Below are 20,075 nucleotides of genomic sequence, written 5' to 3' on the forward strand. Positions count from 1 at the left end.
ATAAAAATATTATTAAATATAAAAGCTTAATTTGTATTTAAACCAGAAAATTAGTAAGTGTGATTTACAAAACTAGGAAAGCATGGGTGCATTTTTTCTTATTACTACGCGGCAGGCAAGCGATAGTCAACGCTAAGGAATCAGAGGTCTGCGCGTGGGGTTATGCCGAATACGCGAGTTTCATTGGAATATCAGCTTTAAAGAATTTTTATCATCATACATGTTCTTTCCAACCTATGCACATTTTACCTTGATTTCTATCTTTTTTTTTTTTTTTTTCGGGTAGTCTACTTGCTCGATAAAAAGCTTGGAGGAATTTCGCATTTTTATTGTAATTATAAATAAAGAAAATAAGAAAATACTGCAAGTCATCGATCGGGAATGGCGAAGGAGACGGAATATTACGATGTTTTAGGGGTCAGCCCTTCTGCTACAGAGGCCGAAATCAAGAAAGCGTATTACATCAAGGTGATTATCTCTCTTTTCCATTATTATACTCTGATTTTACATCATCCATCAAGGTTGAGGGCAGACGATTAATGTTGGTAGATCCGTATAAAAATTATATTTGACTGTAGAATCAGAGGCTACTTTTGCAAAGTTGAAACAATTCAAATTATTGTGTTTTTATTAGATTTATTCTGTCCTAATAATTTTCCCCTTTTTTATTATCGATTGTTTTTTCTTAAACAGAAAACATTTGATAGTAGATTCAGAGGCTACTTTTACTTATGCAAAGCCGAAACAATTCAAATTATTGTGTTTTTATTAGATTTATTCAGTCCTAATAATTTTTCCCCTTTTATTTTCGATTGTTTTTTCTTATACAGAAAACATATGTATGTCCTAATTCTTCCTCGTCCTCCAACTATCAGTTGCAGCTCTCCTGTAGTTTTCTTCGGATTCTTAAGTATTCAACTTTTTTCTAATAAAACCTTCACTTTGTTTGTTGTCTGCAGGCACGGCAGGTTCACCCAGATAAAAACCCAAATGATCCTCTCGCAGCACAAAATTTTCAGGCAAGTATTACATTTTACAGCACCGAAAAAATGATAGTTAAATTAAGTGCTTGAGGTTTCTTACATTTTACAGCACCAAAAAAATGATAGTTAAATTAAGTGCTTGAGGTTTCTGGTATGTTATAAGTAATTCCAATTATTATAATCTGTATCTTACATGCAATAATGTTTTAGCACCATAAACTGACCTAACTTTAGCATTGCCAGATGCAGATTGGCGTATTAGATCAGTTTCTTTGTAGTTTAACATTGGTAAAGTTTATATCCCTTGCTTTCTACAATGTCTCTCAGTGCAGAACTCTGATTGCAAAATGAAAACTGCCACGAGGAATGCCATGGGATGTAACATGAATACTATTAATCTCTTTGCCATTTCTTACCCTTATGTGTCAAGTGCCTCCTTCATAAGTTGTTGCTTTGTAATTTTTGTGTGCTATTGTTATTAAAACACTTGAAAATTGTTTGGGTAGAGGATCGTGGTCCGTTATCTGAATCTTGGGGTGTTTTTGTTTAGACCATATGGGCAGATACACAGTAAGATCCAAAAGGAAAAGAAGAAAATGTTTAAATGTATAGTTTTTTTTTTTAAATATAAAATGTATAGTTATATGGGCAGCTTTTTTAATACTATATGTGTTAGGTGCTAATTGTTTTAGTATTTGCCTTCACTGTGTTCAATATTCTTGACAATTCTCATTTTCCAAGTGTTACTCAGGTGTTGGGAGAGGCTTACCAAGTTTTAAGTGATCCGGCACAACGACAAGCGTATGATGCTTATGGAAAATCAGGAATCTCAACGTTAGTTTCTTGTTCTATAAATACATGAATCTCAAGGTTCATAGGCTGTCTAAAAAAATTGAAAGAAATGTAATATTCTTTTCATGCAATTTATTTGATGGTTTTGTTTGCTTGCAGTGAAGCAATTATTGATCCCGCAGCAGTATTTGCAATGCTTTTTGGTAGTGAGCTTTTTGAAGAATATATAGGACAGCTTGCTATGGCATCAATGGCCTCACTAGACATTTTCACAGAAGGGGAGCAGTTTGATGCTAAAAAGTTGCAGGAGAAAATGAGGGTAAAAATTCTTATTTATGTTGTAGATGATAGAGACTTTTACTAGAATTTCAATTGTGATAGGGTGAGTAATTGATGAAAGAAATAGGGCAAAGAAAGTCGTAATTTAATAAACAGTGAGTTTTTTGCCTTTCTTGTAATTCTCTTATTGTTTGAACTGAGGTTTGTGGTTGATTTCTCTGCTGTAAATCAGTTTTTAGAAACAACCGCATAGTAAGTTTGACCTGGATTAGGCATGGAAATCTTGGGCAACCAGGCATTGTATTATAGGGAAAAGGGTTCAGATCTAATGGACGAGAAAAATTTAATTGGTTGTGAATATTGAGGACAAATACGTGGCTAGTAATAACATACAGAGTTTCTGGAAATATCAAACTAATAACAGAATATTTACTTAGGTGGAGGTAGCTGGATGACTGGTGTTTAGGGGTCACAAAGGTGTGTACCATGTATGGCAACACTGCTAATTTAAGAAATCATTGATTGTAGGACACAGATACTGCAATATTGTAGATAGGGGTGAACCAGCTTTGACTTTATGAATTATCAATGACCACCCTGATGTTTTCAGGGCGACACTTACACCCTTCTAATATGTTTTGTTACATATGGGCCTGGGGGTGTTGCCAAATTCATTTTATGATAACACAAACATGCCTTCAAGGGATCACATGTTGTTCCACTTTTCCTTCTTCTTTATCAATTTTTCAAATGAAAAAGATATTTTTCATAATCAACTAGGTTCAATCATAAGGCTGTGTACATATGACCCTTCTATACATCTATTTGCAGGTGATTTTTACACAGGCCCTCCGACTAAGTTCAATAGTCTAATTGTCAATGGTCAAGAAAACCTAGCTCAAGCCTGATTAAGGCTTGAGCCCATATTTTTTGTTGAAGAATTCTTGGAATATGGAATTGATATTTTCATAATAAAATCAGTTTTCTTGTTTCGATTGCAAGTCAAATGCTACTGAATTTACGAGAAGTCACTGTGATCATACACTAGCTTCCATCTTTTTGTTCTTTACCATCTTACTTGGTTTTCTCAAAGAAAAGAAAAATAAAAACAGGTGAGGGTTAAAGTTGATATCATCTGTAATATTCTATTTAATGTCGACATATATAAGGTAATGCATGTATTGGCAGTATAAGAAATGATTTAATTCTCAGTTTTATGATGGATTGTTGGTTTGATGATTATCTTTCTTTTTCTATGTAAATGTTACTTCATGAAACTTGACTCTGTTTCATCTATTGATAACCCTTTGTCCTCATCACTCTTTTCTTATAAAAGACATTCTGAACATTTTTCCATCAATGCAAAATAAAAAGAAAAAAAAATCTTTTTATAGAATTTATCAGTATTTCTTGTTGTTTGCATGCTGTGAACTTACCAAAAATATGATAATTTTTTTTTTTTTATGTAAAACGTTTCTGGCTACAGATTGTTCAAAAGGAAAGAGAGGAAAAGCTTGCTGAAATATTGATAGATCGACTAAATCAATATGTGCAAGGAAACAAAGAGGAGTTTGTTAATCATGCGAAAGCTGAAGTTTCCAGGCTCTCTAATGCAGGTAATATTGTGTGAGGGTCAGAGAAAAGTAAAAATTTTTCTTCTTTTTGGACATACTTCTAGTAAACTTTTTTTAAAATTTTCCAGCACTCATATGATCTGACCTTCTAAAATATTGCCTAAATTAGCAAAGTGGGCAGTTATGAATACCAAATTGAAAATAAAATAAAACAGCAATGTGTCTTAAAAATGCACCCTTCTTAATGCTTGGAAGTGTTTAAGATTTGCGATGAGTTGAACTTTTTTCTTTGAATGGCTGTTTTGCTTATTGATATCAGTTAAATCTCACATTTGGTATTCAAAGGTTTTCTTTTTTTCACCACAAAGAGTAACTATAAAATTTGGTGATTTAATCTATTTTGGATAATTTCAGATGGATTTCTAATTTGAAAAGATATTATATATAAAAAAGAGGTGCAATTTAATATTAACTCGTACTTGGATAAAAGCTCTAAATTGGGAGTCGAAAATGAATGTAAAAGTATACCAACAAATCTTGATTTAGTATAGGTATTACCTATTTTGCATGTCTTGTTTCCTCATTATCTATTGTGTTTTTGTTGGATTTCTATTTTATATAATTGATTTTTGGTTGTGATAGATTCTGTGGTATATTTTCACAGCTTATGGTGTTGATATGTTGAATACAATTGGTTACATATATGTAAGACAAGCAGCAAAAGAACTTGGAAAGAAAGCAATATACTTGGGTGTACCATTCATTGCTGAGTGGTTTCGAAACAAAGGCCATTTTATTAAATCCCAAGTAACAGCAGTAACAGGTTAGTAGATCAATGGTTAGCAGACAATAATTATGTTTTGTTGGTAACTCGTTTGGCCTTCTAATGTTATCAAATTAAGGGTAGGCCTTTCTTTCAAAACTTTGTGCCTTTTATTCAAATCTTACCGAGGATAATTCATTATGCTTTTAATATTTCTTGCAATTAAGATTTCTTACTAAGGATAACTTTTGTGTTTTATCATTTTACCCTTCTGGTTGTAGGCGCACTTGCTTTGCTTCAGCTGCAAGAAGATATGAAGAAGCAGCTTAGTGCAGAAGGAAACTACACTGAGGAGGAGCTTGAAGAGTATATGCAATCTCACAAGAAGCTGATGATCGATTCATTATGGAAGCTTAACGTTGCCGACATCGAAGCTACTCTTTCCCGTGTTTGTCAAATGGTTGTTTCACTAGTCCTTTTTTTATGCTGTTAGATAACACTGGTTGATATTAGTTGTATGTTTACTGTAATCTATCAAATGTTTGTTTTAGGTTCTTCAAGATAACAATTCCAAGAAGGAAGAGCTTCGAGCACGAGCAAAAGGGTTGAAAACTCTTGGTAAAATCTTCCAGGTGTGTGTTTTTCACCTTTCCTTTTTTTTCTCTTTTTCATCTTGATGTTTTATCATCTGATCATTTCTTTAATTCATTTGAACTTTCTTTAAAATACTATGGTATGATTATAGAGGGCTAAGTCAGCCAATGGAAGTGAGAGTGAATCTGTGCTAACCGATACAGTACATAGCACAGTATATACATTGAATGGAAGTGAACCAAGCTATGACGGCAGTTCTCCTAATGCATCCCCGAAGTCCTTAAACCAGGAAGACTCATCTTGCTCTACATTTGCAGCACAGGTATGGTTATTTTTCTGACTGATATCCTTTTTTATTTCTTTTATTTATGTAATGTAACAGCTATTGGTCCTTTTCTGGATTCATTAAATGGCATTATAACCGTTGAAGATTTATTGTTACCTACCTGGGATTTAGGCAGACAATCAAAGAAATGTTCTTTCTATAGTTTGGTTAATTTTGGTTGCATTTAAGGGATCTGGGATTGTTCTTCTGGAAGTACATATGAAGACCTTTAATCTGACGTTTAAGATTTGAATTGAATTTTTTTCAGGGAGATTGAGAGAGGAGAAAGAATCTATGATTTAGATTTATTATCCCAAAACCTTTGAATATTAAACTCAAATTTCTGATCCAAGAAGCTTTAACTAGCAGTGCCAAGTAATGCATAACATCGGAAATCCTTTAGATAGAAGAAGATGCTAAAACTTAAAGAAATACATAAAATGTAGAGTAGGGGTTCTTATGTTCAAAACAGTCAAACATTGGATATATACCTCCAGATGCGGTGGCAATAAATTTTTTATTTTTAGAAATAGCCTGAATATGCCCCTTTTTTAATTTGGCAGGGGTGGGAAGTGGTGAAGATGAATAGTAGAGAATCAGACACACATCTTACTTTTCTTTTCTGACCCATGTTGTTACTATTCTTATTTGGTATCTTCATTTTCTCTGACTATTTTAAACAATTGAACATTCTAGAGCCCCTATGTGGAGGCTCCTAACTTTGCGGATGCTCAGTTCACGTATAACTTCCCAAGGCCAACAGCACCACCTGGTGCACAGAGAAATCCATGAACTAGCAGACATTCAGTGGCCTGATCCCTATAGGTGTATGCTTGTATTATATAGCTATTGTGGGTGCAGCTGGCGGAGGGATTCCAGTGTCATATCATTGGTTCAATGCATGCCTATATTTGAGTGATGAAGAGCCAATGCGTGCCTCTGTTTGAGTGATGAAGAGCACATCCCACCGGAGTGGGCAGGTGTTATGACAGATTAGATCTTTATGCATATAGATAACATGGTTGTAGAATTATAATTATTTCTATTGTAACAGGTTGGCTGCGTTTGGCTGCCTAGTTACTTGAATGTTTGTTTCTTTGGGGTTGATTTTGCATTGCATTTGTTGTGTTTTGGTTTTCCAATGTAAATTAGTGATTATGTATACCTTCTTGTGAAGTCTATTTATTTGGAAAAAGAGGGGATTTTGGAAACTCAAACTTTGTGATACATGCAAGGTAGTGCAAATAATTATATGGTATGCTGTAGCTGACGCCAAGATTAAATGATAAATATTAGTAATAGCGTAGAATTTCTTCCCAAAACAATTTGTCCACTTTTGATGCAAGCACTCTTTTTCAAAACATAATTTCTATATATTTTATCAAAACACTCACCTAGTGAGTAGGGAGTGTCCCAACTCAATTATAATATAGGCATTAGCGGGCAATCTGCCGAGCTATGGATAAAGAAAAAGCCGCTCGAGTTTCCAAGACAGGTGAGGGGATCCTGTGCCTACGACTCTACTTTGCCGTAGTTAAGCATACCCTTCTGTCGATTTTTGAGAAAATCCTTGAATACTAGTAAAGATTTCTTTTCGTGTTCTCTCGAGGATAAAAATTCTTCCGATAACTAATAATTGCTAATTTGAATTTTGAAACACAGCAGCGGGATTCAGATAATATTTGTGGTAGAATAAGAGTCTAATTCTACTGTGGTAGAATAAGCGTAATTCTATGAGATTTTTTGGGTAAGACTGTCAACAGATAATCACAACGCCTTTAGTTAGGAGTAAACACAGAAAGCGTTAACGATTATTGGGAAAAAACTTAGCGTTATTATACCAAGAAATCACAAAAGTTCTTCTATAGTACAAAAACAGCCGTTGCTGGTCCCGGTAAAAAGGTGCCGTAGGGACTTAGGGGGGACAGTAATAATAAGGAAAGATACTTGGTTGGTAACACCGAATATTAGGAAGAGCATAAAAGCAGAAAAGAGGAGGAAAGTCGCTACTGAAGGGAGTTTTGACTAAAGGCAAAATCCACAAGGAGAACTTAGAGGGTAAAAGATTTGACTGGGTGAGAAGGGAATTGGACTTGGAATGGAAATTGCGAGGTGGCATTGGGGATAGAGCTTTTTTTTTTTTCCCTGAAGAGAGCGAGAACGCCTTTGCTTTCTTTCTTTGCATCTCGCCGGCCCATCCTCCGCCAATTTCTCTCTCTTTTCCTCAGATCTTTTGCTCTCGTTGCTTGTTATTTAAAGAAGATTTATTAATTGACTAATTGATTGATTGATCGCTTGAGATCCGGCGTACTGCTATACGTCGTAAAGGGAATGTGAAGTCCGCAATCAATTCAAATTCAAAGCGAGGCCGCGTTGTACATCCTGTGCCCCTTCCAACCGAAGCCGCCTTGTATTGCTTTCTTCCAGCTATTATTTTATTGTTCCGCCTGAGATCTGGTCCCTTCCCTGCCAGTTCCCTTGATAGTTATCAACGAAGAAGTTGTGCTAACGTAAAACAGGACGAACATACAAGGATATGGAGTCGCAACCCGAGAAGAAATCGTCGGCTGTGTCAGATGTGGGAGCCTGGGCCATGAACGTCATCAGCTCCGTTGGAATTATAATGGCTAACAAGCAACTCATGTCCTCCTCCGGTTATGCTTTCGGCTTTGGTATGTCTCTCATCTCTGGATCTTCTAATTTTAAATTTGGATCTGTTTTGATCTGTTGTGGGTGGATAAGTTAGCTTTTGTGCCGATGCTTACTGTTACGTTATGCAGTCGAGATCTAAGACCTATCAACTTTAAAAACCTTTTCTTCCCCTTTTTCTAAGAAGCTAAAAAAGGGACAAAACTGACGTTGCCCAATGTTGTTTACAGCGACGACCTTAACGGGGTTCCATTTTGCGGTGACGGCGCTGGTTGGTCTGGTTTCAAACGCAACTGGTTTGTCGGCGTCGAAGCATGTTCCTCTATGGGAACTTCTGTGGTTTTCTATCGTTGCAAATATGTCCATCACTGGGATGAATTTGAGCCTCATGCTTAACTCTGTCGGTTTCTACCAGGTATTTTTCATCTACATTTGCTTTGCTATCGATTCAATTCATTTCTTTTTTTGTCTGCCTTAATATTTTCTTACAGCTTTAGATTCACTACTATGAGATTCACAGCATGCTATGGGAATTATCCGAGAAAAATGAATCCCTTGTTTTGCCTAGAATCCTAGTACTGCTTCTGCAAAAATCTTAGCTGATTTAAAAATTCTCAACTCGTCCAAAATCTTCAGTAGCTTTTTGTCTCCTTAGCCTAAGCATGGTAAAGCCCTGGTCATGGCAATTTTTCTTAAAACAAAGGCAAGATAATTAATTGATTTATTAAAACGCATCTAGACATTTGTAAGGGTACATAGAGGATGTATAAAGATACATGGAGGATATATAGTCTCTTCAGCCTTTTGAAAGGAACATTTATCTGAATATTTTCACCCCTATCTTTTACCTTTTGTGTGCGTATGAAATCCAAACACCCCACCGTTCCCCGTCTCTTTTTCCCTCCTTGTCAGCTAATTATCTCAATTTTCTGGTGTTACAGATTTCAAAACTCAGCATGATTCCAGTGGTCTGTATGATGGAATGGATTCTTCACAGCAAGCAATACTCAAGGGAAGTTAAAATGTCTGTTTTGGTTGTGGTTATAGGTGTGGGTGTTTGCACTGTGACCGATGTCAAAGTTAATGCCAAAGGTTTTATATGCGCATGTGTAGCAGTTTTGTCTACATCTTTGCAACAAATTGTGAGTATTTCTTGTCGTTACACTCTTTTCCTCTTTTTTTTTTCTATTGTTTGGCTAACAATCCACGAAGGTAGTTGCCAATCTCATATGTTTTGGATGTGTTGTTTGATTCTCCTTCTCTGCTGTGGTGTTGTTTTAAAGCAGCATACTGTTTTTTGAATAAATCAGTTTCACCATGACTTCATAATGTGATTCTATTTCTGGTTGCTTGGAAGTAGGAATTCTCTGTACCAAGAACTAGATCTTTAGCTGTATAGTTACCCAGAGAAAACAGGAAGATGCCACTTGAATTTTTTGATTTTAGGTTGCTTGCAAAACAAATGTGATTAGGCCATGAGAAATTTTATTGAAGCATTGTGGCCAAGCTTCTTGTTATTATATTATTGGTTAGTCATATCTGCTGTTATTGGCTGCTAGGGTGGGCCTAAAATAATGCGAATGCTAAAGGTGTATTCAACAAATGGCTAAAATGTCACAGGATGAACTTGTCTCCCTGTTTTACATATTCATATTTATCAAAATTCACCTTCTACAATTTTAAATCACTTTGTAGGTCTTGGTGTAGAATTTAATCTACACTGTGCTGACATCTGGTGACTTCTGTATAGAATTTAGGTGTTGAATTGGGCCTGAGGCTAATTAGGTTGTAACAAGGTGCAAACCAATGTATATTCAAGGGCAATAAACAAATTAAAGTTAAAGCAATAATATGGTTTTCTTCCTTCTCTTTTCCCTTTTATGGTTTTCTCATATCATTGTAAGAACGTATGCTCTATTTGTGAGTGCTTATTATACAATGCTTATAGCATGGAGGGTAATCTATGAGAAAAAGAAACGGAAGGAGGAAGAGGAAGAGCAGGATGGATGTGTTGGCTGTTGACAGGCCTGTAGGAGGCCAAGGAGGCTGCAATTGATAGCAGCATAGGAGCGGTAGGAGGGCTGCGGTATTGAGTAGACAGAGGGAGGCTGAGACTCTGAAAGAGAGAGGATATTCTGGAAAAAGAAAAGAAGACAGAGAATTAAAAAATGATGTGGACTAGTTTGACTCCCATGTAATTTTCCATGTGATATATTTTTAACTACATAATCAGGACTAAACAGATTTAACAGATTCTGTTAACCAGTTTCCTTAATTGGCTCAATTGCAAAAGTATTAGTACAGAATTGAGCTAAGTTCATATCCTACATTCAACATTTGGTTAAAGTTCAAGTCTTGATATGAGCATTTAGCCTTTTATTTTTTCCTGGTGAAATAAGTTTTAACTTCTGGTTTCTTTCTGTTTTCCTTTGGAATAGACGATAGGTTCCTTGCAGAAGAAGTATTCAATTGGATCTTTTGAGTTGCTGAGTAAGACAGCTCCGATTCAAGCCGTCTCTCTCCTTATTCTTGGTCCATTTGTGGATTTCTATCTTAGTGGCAAATTTATAACAAACTATAAGATGACCTCTGGTGCTATTGTGAGTAACCTAACTTCCTCTTTGCTAAAGCTCCAGCCTGCTGCAATTTGTGCGAAATATTTTACTGACTATTCTTGGTGTTTGGTTTGGACCCATGCAGTTATTTATACTTCTTTCATGCTCTCTAGCAGTATTCTGCAATGTGAGTCAGTACCTATGCATTGGACGATTCTCAGCTACCTCATTTCAGGTTTTGGGGCATATGAAAACAGTATGCGTTCTCACTCTAGGGTGGCTGCTCTTTGATTCTGCGCTCACTTTCAAGAACATAATGGGAATGATTCTTGCCGTCGTGGGCATGGTAATTTATAGTTGGGCTGTGGAGGTTGAAAAGCAGTCAAACACCAAGCCCTTACACCCGATGAAGAACAGTCTAACAGAAGAGGAAATTAGGCTTTTGAAAGAGGGACTTGAAAACATTCCTGTGAAGAGTGTTGAACTGGGTGACTCTAAAGTATAGGTATGTTGATTTTGGAAAGGAAATATAGGTATTTTTGTCATTTTCAGTTAGTCTGTATCTTCCCATTATTTATGTGGTAGCAAAACTTGGTTTCAATCTGCCTGACATTTCACACATTCATTTTAGAAATCTTGGTCCATTTCATTTCATTTAATTTTTTTCCTCATTTTAGTCATTTTAAATTATTGTGTGAATGTCAAGAAAGCAGTATAAGAGAATGTGACAGGACAATTGTATTGTCAATGATACGCTGGTTGAAATATTTATGTACCCATATTGAATTCCCCAAAGTTTCTGGATTTTCTTTCATGGCCCAGTATCAGAATTGCCACTGCTTGAAATAAAACCATTGCCATGTGTGTAGTGCAGCTAATGTGATTGAGGGTGACGTTTTTTTTTTTTTTTTTCAACTTGAATATTCTTAAGCGAGCCTCATACTTCATAGGGATCTGCAATGTTGAAGAAAGTAAACATTCAAGCTGTCCTATGCTTAATATTAAATTTGAGGTTCATATACAATTAATATTCTAACAAAATGATCATCGGATTTAACAAGCTAATTATACCCAGCAAGCACATAAAGTTTCAATTTTAAGTTAATTTGATATTCTTATTATATTGATTAAAAATTTTATTTTTTTCAATATATATTTGGTCGTTGAAATTTTATTATTATCAAATAATTAATTACATATTTTTAAGTCATATGAAATTTGACATGTGTAAAATATTGAACATAATATAACTCCTATAAAAAGATATTAAAGAGTATAAAACTTATTTAATTTAAAATCAATGTAAATAGATCCATTCTCTCTCTCTCTCTCTCTCTCTCTCTACATATGCACCCAATATTTTAAACTAGGTTTTTTTTTTTAATTATAGGCCAGATAAAAGGAATTGAAGAAATTCCTTTGGGCTTTGGCATTTCCTTTTATTAAAAATAAAGGTAAAAAGAAAAAGAAATGTTCTTTGGCCACAAAGGAACAGAAAAAAGAAAAAGAAAAGAAAAACCCCCTAATCACGTTTGCTGAGTTCGAGATTGATAGCGTTCTAATACATTACAACTGTTGCTTCGTTTGTCTCATCATAAATATCATATATATATATATATATATATATATATATATATATATATATTATGTTCCTCACTTGATAATTACCCAACTCAGTTCACCAACTTTCTCCTCCAGGCATTATTCTCATGAACTAGAACAATTTAATCCCACGACCTTATCTTTTGAATATAATATTTTTCCCCACTTTTTAAGTTAAAAGAATAAAATTCACTCTTTAGGACAGAAAGAAAAAATGTCGAAAGAAACAAATAGAATATATGTTAAAACAGATCAAAAGAAACAGAAAATGAGTTTTAGTAATTGTGATTACATAACTTTAATCTTTCAAAACTCTTGGAACCATTATTGATCTTCCCAGATCCTACAATATGCACCCGCCTCATTGCTTATCAAGGTGGATGTGGATCCTTCACATTATCAGCCGAACATCGGGGAAAAAAATGACCCCAAAGCGATATATACAACAAGGCAATCAGGACTTCGTCTGGGGAAAAGAATCATTTTCGAAAAGATAAAACCCAAAAAAAACAAAATCCTTAAAGAAGAAGATTATGTATTATCGGCGAGCATTAGTAGCATCGGAAGCATAAAACTTAGAAATGAGGTCCGCGAGATCCATGTAATGGGCAGAGGGATTACTTGTCTTGAGTAGATGAACGAGGTAGAGGAACAGATCGGTCTCGCAGGCTAACCTGAGGGCACCATCGTATGAATAACCAAATTCTTGCTCAGAGAGACGAAGCAGGCTCTCGAAGAGTGGATGGTTTAGGAAATTGGCCTCCAATTCGAATTTGCATTGGGTGTCTTTCCCCACGTAGACCCGTACATGACCCTCAGGGACGTCTGCCTGATCTGTGGCGAGCCTCTTTGCTCCGCAGCAAAATAGCTTCTTAAGTATGCCTCTCATTTTCTTTTCTTGCTAATTAGCTTGTTCCCTTAGCTCTCAATTCCTCTTTTCTGCTGGTTTGCTTGTTGTATTGCTCCTGTTGCATTGTAGACGTCCTTGATGTAGATGTATAAATATATATATATATATATATATATATATATATATATATATATATATATATATATATGAGTACTTGCATGGTTAAGTTATGTCAACCAACCACAAGTCTAAGGAAAAGAAAAGAGAAAATAATTGGAGTGAGGAATATCGGTGGACGTGGTGGTGGAGCCCCGGAAAGGTGGTTGGCTGGAAAGCTACTATTTGTGACTTTATGGCATATGTCAGCTTTGTCTGGTGCGGCTTGGCTAAGTGGCTGGAATGGCTAGACCCATGTTCCAGGATGCATCTATTTTAAAATAATAATCTAACATACATCAAATTCTTTAGCAACATGTATGAATCCATGACAAAGAGCAGGCTTGACATTAAAGTCAAGGCCAACTAGAAACCGCGTATTAAGCGGCATAGAGCATCATTATTAGTAGTAGGCTGTAATTATTATTATTTATTATAATATATTCCCTATTAAGATAATTATACAAATTATGTTAAATAAAATAAATCTTGTATTATAAAATTATATATATTAATTAAACATGGGTGAATAAGTCAATCATTATCTCTAATTAGATATTGTAATCTATCTGAATAATAGTTTTGTTTAATAATTATAACTAGATAATTTATATAATTATTAAGTGTTTGATATTTTGATATAAAGATAATTTTTAGATAAAAATAATTTATAGAAAAAAGTTTCAAACTTGTTTATATCGTATGCCCTTATTCTCATTTTAAAATATAATTTAAGAAAAAGAAAAGTTAAAATAAAATAATAATCATTATATAAAAAAATTACAATCAAATTAAAGAATCTAAGATCTAAAACCATAAGAAAGTATTGTACTCATGAATTATAACATAATAATATTGATGCCTTTCATTTGTCTTCAATTAAAACGGGAACCATAAAACAAAATCCAATTGAAGAGATAATGCCAAAACATTTGGAGAGATATATTTCGAAAAACTACAAATACAACTGCAAAAAGTATTTATATCTACAGAATAAAAAACTCATTATTATCATAATAAAACCTATAGTTATTATGATTTAAAATACAATAAAATCTATAATAAATTAATAATCATTCAATACAAGAAAATTTATAATAATTATTTCATTCAAATTAAGGGTGTCAATATATATATATATATATGTTATTAACTGGCTGACTTGTAGTTTACATGTAGACTGTACCTGACAAAGCCCACTTTTACATAGTGAATAATGATAATCCACTACAACCTCCTCTTCCATAGGTCAGTAAAACTAATAAAGAATCAAGGAGAGCTCCTGCTACCGTAAATCATTATGCTCAACAGTCTTATTTGAATTTCGATGTTAAAGACTGATATATGGAAGGGATGATAACATGCCCAGCAGACCTTCAATCTACAGCTGCAAAACCTCGTTACAATCAAGATAGTTTTCTATCCTCAATTAGGAAATTTGGACTTGTAGGGAAGCAGATGTAGTGCTAATCACAGTCCAAGCCACATTCCTCCAAAGGCGGGCCATTTGATTTGGCCACGAATGGGTTCACATGAACCCACAAAAGTGAGAAGGCCGAAGCTAGCAAAGTTGACCAGATAATAATAATCGTGGGAGTCCTATTCCCTCGACCCAACAAGCCCTTCAGGAAGGGATAGAGGTGAGCAAGAACCCAGAAGGCAAAAAAAAGCTTACCAAGCAATGGTCCCCATGAATCATAACCATTATTTATTGCATTTGAGATACCTGCAGTCACTCCTATCAGGTTTACTATTAGCAGTGTTGTTGGGGGGATGAGCAAAGTTGTCCACTTCAATTCATACAGCTCGGAGAACTCTCCATCGTCCCCTGCCTTGGAAGTCATAGTACTGAAGTTCGTATTAACACCAGCTATAACCTTTAAAAGGCCTTGGAATACAGCAAATAGATGCGCTGAAACCCCTCCAATCACCCAAAATTGTTGATTCCTCCACCATTCATCAACACCGACTCCACTCCATCTCATTTCCAAGATGCTTGTTGCAAAAATACAAATGAAAAGCGACACGAACCACAAGCTAGCAACATTGCTGAGCTGCAAAATGTACAGACCATTGAAGATGATTAAGTTCACATCATTACAAGGATGCCTTAACAACGATGTAAACAAGTTTAAAATATATAAATATATATATAAACATTGCACACAAACACCATGATTTATCTTCTCCTTTGCTAATTTTATGGTTAGAAGCTTTATACCTCTGGAATGATGAAATTCCCTGTCAGCAGGCAAACAGCTGGAAGAGTACAATATGCCACCAGAGGAATCGAGGTCCATGGATATACAGTGGCATTTACGTAAGAAAGACGCTCCAACCACTTTAGACCACCTCCGTATCCATACCAAAGAGGACAATGCCTGCTCAAAAATATTTCAATAGATCCAAGGCCCCATCGGAGGACCTGGTTCAGACGATCGGAAACATTGATGAGAGCAGATCCCATAAATGCTGGCCTAGCAGGAACACAATATATGGATCGCCACCCATGGCAGTGCATTTTAAATCCTGTTAATATGTCCTCCGCAACTGAGCCATAGATCCATCCAACCTAGATCACGAGAAATGTTTGTATGAATTATATCTTTCAAGGAGAAAATGTTAAATTAAGAAAAACATTTCAGCAATGAGAATCTAAAAATTGTTGCTACCTCTTTTCCCCACTCTGTTTTATCTTCATAGCCACAACTGATGACATGGATGGCTTCTTTAAGCAGAGATGCAGGGATAGCACCATTCAGTGTTCCACCATCCTCTAGTAAGGTAGAGGCAATAAAAGTAGGGGACTGCCCAAACTTCTTTTCTAACTTCTGCTCAGACATAGCAAAATTATTCCCTGCCTTCCCTGTATTCAAGCTCTACAAAGTCAGATGACAAGATTATCAAACTTGCTGGACAAATTAAGGGTACTGCTTTTTAAGTATCTCATCTTGATAATGGAAAGACAATATTAATATGCCTACAAAATCAGTGAGTGCTAGAAAATATTGATTTGACTTTATATGCTGACATAAAAAGTATGTTCTGGTACGTATTTTTACAGCCTCAAAGTATAGCATTAGGTAAAGGGCTCAAACTTCTCTACAGGAAAAGCTTGAGCCCTATTATCCTGTGGAGTCTGGGTCGAGCAGATGCACAGCTTCAGCAATTTCAATGCTTTGCACAATTTCATTTGTTAGTCAAACTTGAATAGTCTTGAAGAAGAGTTCAAAATGTACAAAAATTGCATACAACACCTTCTTCGATACCATCAGTAGCAGTACACACAAGTGGTGATGCTTCTTCATCTCTTTGCTTAGAATTTCTTGCCTTCCGTTGTTTATTAGGTTGCTTCTTCTTTCTCCTTCCTGAGCAAAAGCATCCACAGCACCACTTAGGCCAACAGTTGCATGTCCTTGTTGGTGGCTTCTTCGGTTTTGGAGCATCATAACTGTAAAGTGCTATTCTTCTAAATACACATCCGGTACCAACATACATAGGACCTTGAATGCCATCCAAACCTTTCATATTAATCTGAGATGGGGCAATTATACATTATATTTCGGAGAAAGATTGACAAAACAAAAATTCAATAAATAAATACTTACATCAAAGAATACGGTGTTCGTGTTGCCATATCGGTCATGACTGTCAATGCCATCAAACCTCTGGGGGAACTGGACGTAACACACTCTCTTTCCTAGCAATGGATCCATCATGAAACACATTGCCTCTCTAAGAGCCTTACTATTATTAATGTAGTGATTGCAACCCAAATTTAATACATATGGAGCATTTGTGAGCACAGCAGAGACTCGAACCTATTTGACAACCAAGTACAAGATTATTAATTAAATTAAAATGTCTAATTATATTTTTCCAAATAAAATGTCACATCTTGTCAGCTGCAAGAGAATATGTTCGCCATTTTTAGAAGTTTACCAAAGCATTCATTGCTCCAGCATTTTTATGGTGAGAAAACCTCGGTCTCTTTTCTCTAGAAACATACACCAGGCGTGGCAAATCATTTCCATCAATGTCATGTCTTTGTCCAAGAAAAACCTGTGAAGGATTGCAAATATAAGCAGGACATGAAAGGGTTCTAATGAGAATCATATAAAATGTCAATCCATTGAACGTACCTGAATCATTCCAGGATGATCACGGATATTATTCCCAGGCCATGGAGTTCCATCCTGCATAGTCCACCCTTCTTCTGGAACCTTTCGAGCCTTGGCAACCAAAGCATTGATGCGGACTTTGAACTTTTCATACTCTCTCTATATATACAACAGGCATTGGAGTTACCATGTGATCCGCCATAAATAACAGAACAATTTTCAATGACCATGGAAGCCTTGTTACCTTCATTGCTCTCCTTTCCCTCACAAATGATGGTAACACCTTGTCGTTGAGGTAGTCTATCTTTTGAGCAAAGTACCTCTCAGGTGCCCGGGGTTCAATGTTAAACTTCTTACAAAAGGGGACCCACTTCCTTGCAAATTCGGATGCTTCAGACAGTGCCTCAAATGTTATCATAGCAGCGGCATCATCAGAAACATAACAAGAGACCTTTTCAACAGGGTAATCCACTGCAAGAATGGATAGAACAGTGTTTACAGTCACCAGTGGGGGTTCTTTTACCGGATCAACTGTACTCACGAATACGTCAACATGAGAAAGTTGAGAAGGTTGCCCCTCCTTCTCATACCTGAAAAGGAGAAAAACAGGGCAGAAAATACTCAAAATCTAGACTTTAAGCACTTTTGCTTGAGTATGATCACTTTGCAGACTACTTACCTTAAGGATAACCTATCCAGATAAGTTTCCCTGTCAATTGGAAACCACTTCGGGAATTGATCAAAAATCCATGAAAGAGCAAACCAGATTTCACAAATGACAGATACAAGCCATAACGCATAGGCGTCATTCACAGGGTGCATGACTCGATAGTGAAAGAAAAATCCAAGAACTACGAGTCGAATTAGGATGATCATCCGGTATGGGTTGATTTGGCTTGATGGAATGCGCAACTTTCTTGACAATGGTTGTCTAGCTTCATCCATTCTGATCCACAAGCAATAACTATTAATTTAGCCAAGAAATTTGAAAAGAATAAAGAAATTATAACTTGTAATCAAATATGAAGTAAAGCACTCTTTTAGTCTTTTATCATTTCTTCAAGGAACTTGGTAAGTTTTAGAGCTTTAATGGGGATTGTACCAGTCAAATGACTACTAAATTGAATTTTACATAATTCAGGAATTATTTTGGGAAGAAAATAAGAATGGTGGCAAGTATCATTACATCAATGCTTGCCTGATTTTACTAATATGAAAAGAAAATTGTGCTCAAATTATATGTGAGTCTATTAAACCCAAAAATATATATAAATAAAAAAGTCCTAGGGGGGAACTTTACAATGGTAAATCAAGGTCATCAAAATAGCCATCTTTGCTACCATCATCAGACTTCATCATATGTAATTTTTCTTGCTTTTGTTTCCAAATCTCAATCCTCTCCTTCCAAGCAACACTTCCATAGCCATAAGCAGCTAAATCCTTGGAAGGATCCATGGCTCTAGGTTGCACTGCAAAAGGGAATTAGTAAGGAAGTTGATGTTCAACTACATCAAAGAGATGCATCTAAACAAAAATTAGTATATACCGGGAAGAGAGGGATCTGGAAAAGGAAGGGGGTGGATCCTCTTGCCACCACCACCCATGAAGGAAGGGCCCAAAGCATGCTGGTCAGGGGGTGTGTCATCAACCTGGTAGTGGCAAAAGTTGAAGCGAACAAAAGAAAAAGAGTGAGAACAAGGTGGCCGAGCAAGTAATGATCATACGAACTACTAGCATCATTTACATCATTTATCATAGATAAACTAGTATGTAGTAGATAAAAGAATTAGTAAAAAGTAAATACCATTTGACCATTAGTGAGAAGGGGAAGTTGGTAATCCGGATGAACAATAACACGAGGCAGATCAGAGACACAGGTGATTGCATCGGCAGCAAAACCATGGTTCATATCCTGCCCGTTGCTCCTTCCCTCCAAATTGAACTCATTCTCCAGGTCATCAATGTCATCTTCTTCTTCATCCCCATCCACTCTAGGACAGCCTGAACCGCGATTACCGAGCAGTGAACATTCACACTAAAGTAGTAGCTAGAGAATAGACAAAAGAAGAGTAGACTATAGTTACCCTTGAGACGTTTGAATCTGGTCTTGCACTGAGGGCACACTTGACTTCCTTCCCTGCGCTCGTATTCGTAGCAAGCGCGGCAAATGGGGAAGGCACACTCATTGCAGGCAACGAACAGCTCTCCCTCAATGGTCAGTCCTACATCATCCCCGCATATATGACATGTTTGGCCACTTAAATGTTCCGCCGCTTTTCGCTGCAACACCACTCGCTCTCATTTTCATGATTCATTTCAACGTAATTCTTTTTTTTTTTTTTTTTGGCTAATTCATAGTTCGTGGAAAACAAGTGCGTGTCATATATATATAGCATACAAAAGCTACTTACAGAAGAGTCCTCATCACAAAGGATAACTACGAGCTCGTTCCGGTTGTGAGATCCTGCCACTAAACCAGCACTCGCTTGCATTGCTTTCGCTCTTTCTCTCTCTTATTTAAACTTATAGAGGATCTGCCCACTCGAATGAGATCTTGAATACTGCTAAATCAGATTGTTTGCCCTGTATTGCTTTTCTCCCCCATTCCCTCTGCTGGCAGACTTTCTTGACCTTGCACCCTCTACCTCTTTCCTTCATTAACCGTCTTGTTCATTGCTTGTTGTTTCCCCTATGCCCCCGCCACACATCCTCTTCAGCTAAAATCGTACCACCATCTCCCTCGCTTTCTTTCTTCTGCTACAATTATCACTTAGAGCTAATAACAAAACAAACAAAACGATAAGCAGGGGTGTGTGTAAAGATAAGTAGGAC

General features: G+C 36.1%; 3 protein-coding genes across 10 annotated transcripts; 2 read left to right on the forward strand and 1 right to left on the reverse strand.

The window, feature by feature from the left end:
* The first annotated feature begins 239 nt into the window (after window positions 1-239).
* Window positions 240-6,521, forward strand: LOC18592052 (chaperone protein dnaJ 10-like). Of its 2 annotated transcripts, none has more exons than XM_007018539.3 (10): window positions 240-468; window positions 960-1,019; window positions 1,735-1,817; window positions 1,935-2,094; window positions 3,541-3,670; window positions 4,293-4,451; window positions 4,673-4,851; window positions 4,943-5,023; window positions 5,137-5,307; window positions 6,007-6,521. In XM_007018539.3, exons 1-10 carry the CDS (start codon window positions 382-384, stop codon window positions 6,100-6,102), a joined length of 1,206 nt encoding a protein of 401 aa, XP_007018601.2. In that variant the 5' UTR covers window positions 240-381; the 3' UTR covers window positions 6,103-6,521. The 2 variants fall into 2 exon arrangements, with proteins under 2 accessions (XP_007018601.2, XP_017981686.1); XM_018126197.2 differs by having other exon boundaries at window positions 5,874-6,011.
* Window positions 6,522-7,419: 898 nt separating this feature from the next.
* On the forward strand, window positions 7,420-11,309 carry LOC18592053 (UDP-rhamnose/UDP-galactose transporter 1-like). The gene is made up of 5 exons (XM_007018541.3): window positions 7,420-7,982; window positions 8,190-8,374; window positions 8,901-9,101; window positions 10,398-10,559; window positions 10,660-11,309. The coding sequence occupies exons 1-5, from the start codon at window positions 7,847-7,849 to the stop codon at window positions 11,017-11,019; spliced, it is 1,044 nt and encodes a 347-aa protein (XP_007018603.2). The 5' UTR covers window positions 7,420-7,846; the 3' UTR covers window positions 11,020-11,309.
* Window positions 11,310-14,283: 2,974 nt separating this feature from the next.
* On the reverse strand, window positions 14,284-19,735 carry LOC18592055 (putative cellulose synthase A catalytic subunit 5 [UDP-forming]). 7 transcript variants are annotated; one of them, XM_088808933.1, is made up of 15 exons: window positions 19,655-19,735; window positions 19,328-19,523; window positions 19,048-19,244; window positions 18,790-18,892; window positions 18,544-18,712; window positions 17,923-18,189; window positions 17,488-17,833; window positions 17,265-17,402; window positions 17,065-17,184; window positions 16,731-16,943; window positions 16,378-16,656; window positions 16,054-16,072; window positions 15,795-15,979; window positions 15,344-15,694; window positions 14,284-15,176 (listed from the first exon to the last, which is right to left on the reverse strand). In XM_088808933.1, the coding sequence occupies exons 1-15, from the start codon at window positions 19,733-19,735 to the stop codon at window positions 14,589-14,591; spliced, it is 3,252 nt and encodes a 1,083-aa protein (XP_088665059.1). In that variant the 3' UTR covers window positions 14,284-14,588. The 7 variants fall into 7 exon arrangements, with proteins under 7 accessions (XP_088665059.1, XP_088665058.1, XP_088665056.1 ...); XM_088808932.1 differs by lacking the exon at window positions 16,054-16,072 and having other exon boundaries at window positions 15,795-15,983; XM_088808930.1 differs by lacking the exon at window positions 16,054-16,072 and having other exon boundaries at window positions 15,795-15,983; window positions 16,375-16,656.
* Window positions 19,736-20,075: the final 340 nt, after the last annotated feature.

This window comes from Theobroma cacao, chromosome 8 (genome assembly GCF_053813885.1).
Source record: "Theobroma cacao isolate CCN51 chromosome 8, ASM5381388v1, whole genome shotgun sequence".
In the NCBI taxonomy this organism is placed as follows: Eukaryota; Viridiplantae; Streptophyta; class Magnoliopsida; order Malvales; family Malvaceae; genus Theobroma; species Theobroma cacao.

What these genes read in the sequence shown, in the direction of transcription:
- LOC18592053 (XM_007018541.3), top strand. Translation starts at nt 7,847, where the DNA reads ATGGAGTCGCAACCCGAGAAGAAATCGTCGGCTGTGTCAGATGTGGGA. An exon ending in CGGTTATGCTTTCGGCTTTG is followed by an intron (nt 7,983 to 8,189) that starts GTATGTCTCTCA and finishes TGTTGTTTACAG; the next exon opens with CGACGACCTTAACGGGGTTC. An exon ending in ACTCTGTCGGTTTCTACCAG is followed by an intron (nt 8,375 to 8,900) that starts GTATTTTTCATC and finishes CTGGTGTTACAG; the next exon opens with ATTTCAAAACTCAGCATGAT.
- LOC18592052 (XM_007018539.3), top strand. Translation starts at nt 382, where the DNA reads ATGGCGAAGGAGACGGAATATTACGATGTTTTAGGGGTCAGCCCTTCT. An exon ending in TCGCAGCACAAAATTTTCAG is followed by an intron (nt 1,020 to 1,734) that starts GCAAGTATTACA and finishes AGTGTTACTCAG; the next exon opens with GTGTTGGGAGAGGCTTACCA. An exon ending in CCAAGTAACAGCAGTAACAG is followed by an intron (nt 4,452 to 4,672) that starts GTTAGTAGATCA and finishes TTCTGGTTGTAG; the next exon opens with GCGCACTTGCTTTGCTTCAG.
- LOC18592055 (XM_088808928.1), bottom strand. Translation starts at nt 19,735, where the DNA reads ATGCAAGCGAGTGCTGGTTTAGTGGCAGGATCTCACAACCGGAACGAG. An exon ending in CTGGAGCAATGAATGCTTTG is followed by an intron (nt 16,944 to 17,064) that starts GTAAACTTCTAA and finishes GTTGTCAAATAG; the next exon opens with GTTCGAGTCTCTGCTGTGCT. An exon ending in AAACAGAGTGGGGAAAAGAG is followed by an intron (nt 15,695 to 15,794) that starts GTAGCAACAATT and finishes CTCGTGATCTAG; the next exon opens with GTTGGATGGATCTATGGCTC.